The 8,542-nt window shown below is 40.2% G+C and overlaps 1 protein-coding gene across 1 annotated transcript in view; it reads left to right on the plus strand.

Moving 5' to 3' along the window:
* LOC106456346 (multiple epidermal growth factor-like domains protein 11) overlaps positions 1 to 8,542 on the plus strand; it is a 62,782-nt gene that overhangs the window by 8,677 nt on the left and 45,563 nt on the right. Inside the window, exon 4 of the mRNA XM_013913296.1 lies at positions 1,884 to 1,984. Coding sequence (XP_013768750.1) covers positions 1,884 to 1,984 — 101 coding nt within the window. The remainder of the gene's footprint in view (positions 1 to 1,883; positions 1,985 to 8,542) is intronic.

The raw sequence follows: 8,542 nt of genomic DNA on the forward strand, positions 1-8,542 counted from the left end.
ATATATGATCCACATTCTCGCAAAAAAATCACGGTTTTAGTAACGCAGTAACGCAGCGTTCCTACGGAAAGTAACGATAATCTAATTACCGTTTTTGCAATAGTAATCCCTTACTCGTTACTTGAAAAAAGTAATCGGATTACAGTAACGCGTTACATCTCTGCTGGTAAGTAATAATAGTAACACATTCAAGTGTTTTATTTACATTCAACAGGATTTATGCTATGCTACACACCTTAGATGTGACAGTTATCTTTGCTGTAGCAACACGACAGCACAGTCAGAATCAAAGAGACTTTATATGTTTTCTAAAAAACGGGTTTAAACTGACAGACTGACACAATCAGCTACAGAGTAACATTTCAGTGAGATATATGAACTTATCTGAAATATCTGGTATTATGTGAAAAATCTGCCAAGTGTGGTCACCATAAACCGTGAGATCAGTATCTCCAAAAATAAAGTGAACGTAGTTTGGCTCGTTTAAATGGCACTCCTCGTTTGCTTTAGGTATATTCAACAGCCACTACAGCTGGAAACAACTTAAATTGAAAATATGATATTTAGTTTTTCACTGAAATAAAATACAGCAACACTGCATTACTTAAACTTCTCATGTACATTTCTAACAGCTGCATTTTAAGTCATTGGTCAATACCTCATTACTTTATGGCTTTATATATAAAACACATTTTAGATATGAGTAGATATCACATCTACTTATATATACAGTATATAGTCATAGTCTCTTGATGCTGAGAGCAGCTCGGTTGCTGACAAACAGAGTTTGCATTGCACGGTCAGTAAGAAATGCATTCCTGCCCGTGCACTGCTGGCTCTGTTGTGCGGGCGCCGGGTCTATTGTGTACCTGACGCCACCAAAATTAACAGGAAGCTTGCATTAGAGCCTCTTATTTTGTGTTTTGTTTGGGTTTACGGCAGTGCGTGAAATTACCAAAATTAGACAGAGGATAGCCTAACATAGGAAACGGACAAGAACACCTTGTAATCCACTTATTTCAACAAAGTAACTGTATTCTAATGATCACCCTTTTAAACGGTAACTGTAACACAATACAGTTACTCATATTATTGTAAATACGTAACGTCGGTACATGTATTCTGTTACTTCCCAACATTCTGATGTCATTCTGATGAGCAACTGTTGGCATATCAGCTTCGATAATAATAATAATAATAATGGATTGGATTTATATAGCGCTTTTCGGGGCCCTCAAAGCACTTTACAATATCACTATTCATTCACTCTCACATTCACACACTGGTGGAGGCAGCTACAGGTGTAGAAACAGCTGCCCTGGGGCAGACTGACAGAAGCAAGGCTGCCATATCGCGCCATCGGCCCCTCTGGCCATCACCAGTAGGCGGTAGGTGAAGTGTCTTGCCCAAGGACACAACGACCAGGACTGTCCAAGCCGGGGCTCGAACCGGCAACCTTCTGGTTACAAGACAAACTGCCAACTCTTGAGCCATGATCGCCCCATGATGACCACATCAAGCTTTGTAGCCACTAGTTTAGTTTATCTAAGAGCTGATTCGTTTAGCTTAAACTGAAATATTAGAAAACATCCTTGTCCTTGAACGAGTGGAGAAACTCCCCTAAACATTTAAGTGCTGCTCATCCTTTATAAGTGCAGTGACTACTGTGTTCTTAAGCGACCTTTGAGTGACAATGCTGAGTGATGACATGTTCAAAGGCTTGTTGTGGGATGTTCTGGTGAAAGTGCATTCACACGATCATTTTCTGTTGTTGTGAAAATAATTCACTGCAAGCTTACATTTTTTGTTTTAGACATCAGTGTGGTCAGCGCCACACATCTTTTAACATTAATACCTTTACTGTGTTTATGTCACCTGCACAGGATCAGCTACAAGACCGCCTATAGGAGAGGTGTAAGGACCATGTACAGACGACGCTCTCAGTGTTGTCCAGGCTTCTATGAAAGTGGAGAACTGTGTGTTCGTAAGTCCTGCAGATTCCTTAACACCATTTTAGCCTTTGTGTCTTTTCTACAACCGGAGTAAATCACGTTACCTCAAACGGATTCAATTCAATTCAGTTTTATTTTTACAATCAAATCACAACAACAGATGTTAATGAGTTTGTAAACTCATTACTACAAACCACATGACAATGTTCAGTCTGCTCACAGGGCAGATGTGCCTGGAGTGGGAGCAACAAAAGTAAATAGAGGAAGAAGTTGGTGAGTTCTTAACTATTGAAGAACACGGCGAATGTACGTTCATTAGATGGCTACATACAGTCCTTTGCACATCTACAGTACCTATCCACATCGAGAATGTAAAGCATGCGAGGCATGTTTTTTAGCTCAAACTTGTAATGCAGACCTGTTAGTTGGTGAAGATCAAGGTTATGTTACGTTCACACTGTAAACGAATTGCTCTGGAGTCCAGATAAAACTGTACCAAGACTATCCGGTTTGTTTGGTCTGGACCTAAGTGCAATTACTTTGTTCATAGCTACACAAATGAATCAAACCAAGGGTGAAAATGAACCACTTTGATATAAACAGACAAAATACTCCAGGTCTGTAAACAACCTAGCTCACACCTAGGGATGGGTATCGAAAACCGGTTCTTGTTGAGAACCGGTTCCCACTGTTTCAATTCCTTGGAATTGTTTGCCATATTTGCAAACGATTCCCTTATCGATTCCAATCGCCCCGAATGACGTCACCACGTTGCGGAGCGTCATTTACCTGGCAGGAAACACGGCGACTAAGCAGCTCAAACGCTCCAAAGTTTGGTTATACTTTACGAGAACAGATGACAACAGGGCAACTTGCAGGGCAACTTTCTATCTTGTTCAAAGAGAAGATATAAAAGAAAGTTCTAAGCTAATCGACCTTAGTGTTCTCCTTTTTTAAAAAGAATCGATAAAGAATCGAATCATTAAACAGAATCGAAAATGGAATCGGAATCGTGAAAATCTTATCAGTACCCATCCCTACTCAAAGTGTGCATTTTTGTGTTTAACAGACTACGTAAGTCAGTCTACACTAGAAGAGTTTTATATAGATGCCACACCATTTACCTGTGACATGTCATGGTCCTGGGTCGGTGACCCAGTGTTTTGAGTTTTGCACATTTATTTTTGATCTCATCATGGTTCATGAATATTAGGGTTTTGGTTTCTGTTTTGCATTTCTAGAGCTCTAGTTCTCCTGGGTTTGTGATTTCTCGTTCTTAGGTTTAGTTCTGCCCTTGTGTTTGTTCTCTTGTTCCCCAGTCAGTCATGTCTCATGTCCTTCCTGTCCTTGTACTCGGTGTTCCCTCTGTTCAGTGTCTAGTCTGTGTCTGCCGCATGCTTCCTGTTTTATTTTGACAGTCCTGCTCTGTGTTCAGCCTCTGTTCCCCGTCTCGTCTGGGTAATTAGTACCAGCTGTGCCTCCCATTTCCTGATTACTCCGTCTTGTATTTCAGTCCTCTGTCATCCCCTGCTCTGCGTTTCATTATACCCTCTTTGTGCTGTGTCTCCTCCCTTCGCGTCCTGAGTATTCTTAGTTTCTAGGTTCCTGTTCTCCGGTTTTAGTCCTGCATTTGTGGTTTTGGTTTGTTTTTGTCACGTTTACTGCTATGAAGAGTTTCTCCAGCAATAAAGCTGCGCCCTAAGTTAAATCTCTGTTTGTGAATCCGGCATTTTGGGTTCCGTGGTCTACTGCGTCGATATGGACATGATTTATTTTTATTTATTATATTTTAATTTATTTTACTCCCCAAACGAATGCGCACAGTGGTAAAATGCAAACTTCATCCAGGACAGAAACAACTGCTAACATGCTAACACAAAGGTATTAAGCTAGCCAAGAACCCAGAGTGCTGTTAAAGCTGAGCATACTGACACTAAGTAACCGGGTAATAAAAGTGGTGATGAGCAGTCAGACTGCAGGCTCTGCTCATTTTTCTACAGTAGAGTCACTGTGGTGACGAGTTTACACTCTTTGTGTTGGTTTTCATCTTTGCTTTGTGCTGACGGCTTTGTGTTCATACCCAAATACTCATAGAACGATCACACGGTTGTCCTAATAATTTGTGTTGGTGTGTGGGGCTTCTAGGTTTATATTGTTAATTGGTAATTATGAGACCGTGTGTTTCATATCATTTTACAGAGAAACATGATGTAAAAGCAATGTAATGACTAGTATAATGAATTACTGTCTCCAGTGAATAACTAAGTCACATACTGCATTACTTTAAAGAAAAGCGTTCAGTGTAATACATGACCTTTAAAAACCCAATGAGAATTTATAAGAGAATCAACAACGAATCGAGTCGATAAGTGATATCGATATTGAAATCACAATCGCTAGATTCGTATAAATTCCCATCAGTGATTATAGTCCACATAAATGACTGAACATGTGTCACATTTTTCCTGCTAGTTTCTTCTTAGACGCAAAATATAGATGCTATAAAAACCCAACAAAAACACACTGTGGTTGATCAAAACCAAAAATGTTTGTTTGTTATCAGACAGCGCTTTCTCCTTAATATTCCAACCGCAAGAGAACATGTGTTATGCATAACGTGTCAGTGACAAACAAAACCATTTTCCTGTCATATGCATTGTTATTTTCAAACTTTTTCCACTTGATGCACGCACAAAGTATGCAGGCTTGTTAAAATTGCAGTGTACCTTGTGGAACAGTCGTTCAATCTCAGTAGTTATCTTTTCACAGTTACCTATATCTGCTGTCAAAATGAAGATCAGTCGAGCTCTGTAACAAAGTCAATGTATTTCTACCCAAAGTGTGACCACAAGCAGCTGGAAGGAAACCTGGTAAAAGAAAAAAGAAAGACACTGAGCAAAATCTCAAACAAACTGCAAAATGTTTCTTTAGACATCAGGCAGCTCTGAAAACTGCAAATCCAAACTGTTTTCAGAGCTATGTTTGTTAGTTGTCTTTGGTCATTTGGGTGAATTCATCAGGTGAAGCAAATAATTTTGCATTCAAGTTGAAGAGAACCTTCATTCAGTATGTGTGTAAAAGATTGGCCTTATCATCTAGCTGTGTTCCCCGCTTCATGGGAACAGTCCATTACACAATTATTTCTGTCTGAAGCTCAAACTTTGCCAGTCAAAGTAAATAACAGCTCTTCAATCAGTTAAAAACAAACAATTAAACTGAGCAGATGAAACAACAGATGTTGTTTTCAGATCTACATGTGCACGATTCTTTATTTAAGTGTGAATCCAGTCTCATTAAGCTTCTGCTCTTAATTGTTGAAGAAGAATCCCACAACATGCTCGCCTGGTTCTGTCACACATCTATGTTATCACGTCTGACAGTTGTTCAGACAAAGAATCAACTGAAATCCTTCGTGTTTTTACATTTTTTCATGATTAAAATGCTATTAAAAGTGATCCTAAAAAGACTTTTATTGAATTGTGTTCACATGTTTTAATTAATCCGGGTAAAAAGTTGCAACCTCACAGTGTTGTAATCAGCAAAGCATAATCTCCACCGGGGTTTTTAAATGGCCTTGTTTCCATTTGCATGCAGTGTGGCACTACTATATACAGCTTTCTTTAGTTCAGTGTGAACAAGCAAAGGCCGCAGAATAACTGGGCCCTCAAAGGGGCATCAGAGTGCCATCGCTGTGTGAAAGTTTATAAATCCTGGGGAACCATGGCAAAACAAAACTGCTTATTTGTTCTGGAATAAATAAAATACATAAACTAAATTTCTAATTTTACTCTAAAATACTTTTTCTCCACTAAAGCCATGCAGTATTCACCAGGATGAACAGAATGCAGTGACTTAATTTTGTGTACCTGTGGCCAACTGGTAAAGACAAAGCCAAGCTAAGTGGCTGAATTACTGTTAACAACAATGCCACCTAGATTTAAAGGGCCTGACAATGCTCCATAATTTATTAACTTTTAGTTGTAAGGAGGAGAGAGCAGTGTAAAGAACAGACTGGGAGCAAAGACAATGCTATGAAACAATTAATGTAATTCCCCCAGAAATAAAAACAAATATACAGTTAAGGTAGCACTGAATGAAAAGATTACATGACAAAGTAATAAAACTGGTTAAACAGTTCTCTAAAAGAAAAAGGGTGTGGTGCGAATAAGGCACGGCGGGACCACATATCGTTACTTGCTGCGGCTGCAGCTCACAGGCTGCCAGCCGCACTTGAACCACACCAACGTGTTTTAACACGGCGGGCGTGATTGCGGATGCCGAGCAGGTGCGTCCACACGGCACCGCAGACCATGCCCCACCACAAAGGGAAATTATTTAAAATTAATATATATAAGAATGTAGCAGTCCCAAACACACAGAACAACACCAGTCCAGTTAGTACGTGAGCATTTACCACACAGTCCTACACTCTATCCAAGTCCAGTGGCTGTTCTGAAACCCATTTTCTCCTTGTTTCTATAACAGTGTAAACCAGCGGTCCCAACCCCCGGGCCTCGGACTGGTACCGGTCCGTGAGTCGTTTGGTGCCGGGCTGCGAGAGTTGAGGCTCAGGTCTGAAATGTCTGGTTTTCAGGGTTTTTATCGGTTTTCAGCGTTATTTTCTTATCGTTTTTATCGTTAACTCGGTTTTCCTGGGTCTTTTCACGTGTGTTATGAAGAAATCTTTTTTTCGGCAACGGTACTAGTTTTATTTTGTTGTATTTATCCGCGACACATTAAAGGGCGGTCCGTGAAAATATTGTCGGGCATAAACCGGTCCGGGCCGAAAAAAAGGCTGGAGACCGCTGCTGTAAACCATAACCGAATAGCAATCCTTCCTCAACTTCTGTCAACTAGTGTCAAGCTTCCTTCTGCAGTTGAAAATTGAAATGAAAAAATGTTATGAGTGTCTAAACCGAAGGCAAGAGAGTGAAACTCAGGTGCACATTCTTTATTAAACCCACACACAGAACAACTTGGAGCTTATGATGGTACCAGGTATGGTGAGAGATCTCCAGTGTTGTATGGAAGAAGGTGGGTTTAGTCAGCTCCTGTGACTGACAGAGGTACAAACTGGAACAAGGAACAAAGACAGTAGTTTACAAAATAAGCCAAGAGACTGGTCTGTTTGTCACAAGGAGCAAGCTGATAAGCTGGTAAAGTCTGAGTGGCTGAGCTGACCTATTTTGTACTTCAACTGACTGGGGTGATTAGACAAGGTGATCCAACCGGGGAGTGGAAAAGTCTTCAAACTAAAGAGCAGAGAACGTCTCTGACTTTGAGAATAAAAACACAGACACAGACCAGAGGCTGACTATGATAGAAAAATGCTGCAAAAGCACAGAAAACACAACAGAAGCTGAATAAATCACATTGAAAGTAGAAAAAAATTGGGTCAGTTTATCTGTTCGTCTGTCTTTTTGTTTCACTAGCTGGGCCCACGTCCTCATTTTAAGTTTGACAGCGTTTTAGTAGGTAAAAGTCGATGCTTTGACATGAATTGAGCTGCGGTTTGGGGAAGGCCTCGACGAGGACTGGCAGATCCCCGTGTACTAAATAGAAGTGAAGAAGTTGAAGAATGGAGAGGAGGGAGGGAGGGAGGGAGGGTGGGAAACGAGAATGATCAGCTTGCAGAACTGGGGGAACCCATATAGATGACAGCCGGAAGGAGCGTGTTTGGAGGCGTGGTCCTGCTGCTGAAATTCCCATACATAATCTCCAACAGCAGTCTAACTGTCACTTCAACATATCATTTTCAAAGTTTGTGTGAGGGCAGATACCAATAATAGCTCGAGCTGATTTAATAAAATCAGGTGTTGTTCAAGTTCCCAGGTGAAAATCAGTAAAAACTCTGTTAACCATAATTTTTTATGGCACATCGACAAACTTCACAACAATATAATAATTTATCTCATCTTATCTTATCTTAGGCCTCGGGGGACATGAGTACCTAGGTTGGCTTGACCTTCATTGTTAGTGCTAAAGCTCAGAGTTGACTTGAAAAAATTAGAAACAATCTCGACTAATATGTCATATGAAAGGGCACAGAAAGAGTTGTACAACACACTTTACATTTTTTAAATACAGAGTCACAGTGACACAAGAGCAGGCATCATGAAACATCGTGTTCCCCCTCTGAGGGGAACAGCGCTCTCTGAGTGCTCTTCACTCAGTTTGACTTTTCTTTCATCACAATGATCCCAAACACACTACCAGTGCAGTAAGAGCAAACATGGTGTGATCTTTTTGAGTTAACTTCAAGACTACAAGCCATTAATTAATGTATTGATCTTAAATACGATCAGTCTTTCTCCATGATTTTCCCAGCACCAGAAATAGACTATACCTGCTACGCATGTATTAAAGTTACTATTTAAAGAATGAAAAGCAGTGTGTAATCAAAACACTATGAAGAATTCAATCATTCAGTCAGCAACAGTCAAAAGTCACATTTCTTTGACTTTGCAGAAATCAAGAGCCCATTATTTTCCAGTCCTCTGCAATTTTAAAGAGCGTTCAGCCTAATATGTTTTTAACTACGGCCGACTGTGTAGGTCAGGGGTCGGCAACCTGCGGCTCTTTAGTGCTTA

Source organism: Pundamilia nyererei, unplaced genomic scaffold (assembly GCF_000239375.1).
Source record: "Pundamilia nyererei isolate P.nyererei 1_Seehausen unplaced genomic scaffold, PunNye1.0 scaffold00124, whole genome shotgun sequence".
Classification (NCBI taxonomy): domain Eukaryota; kingdom Metazoa; phylum Chordata; class Actinopteri; order Cichliformes; family Cichlidae; genus Pundamilia; species Pundamilia nyererei.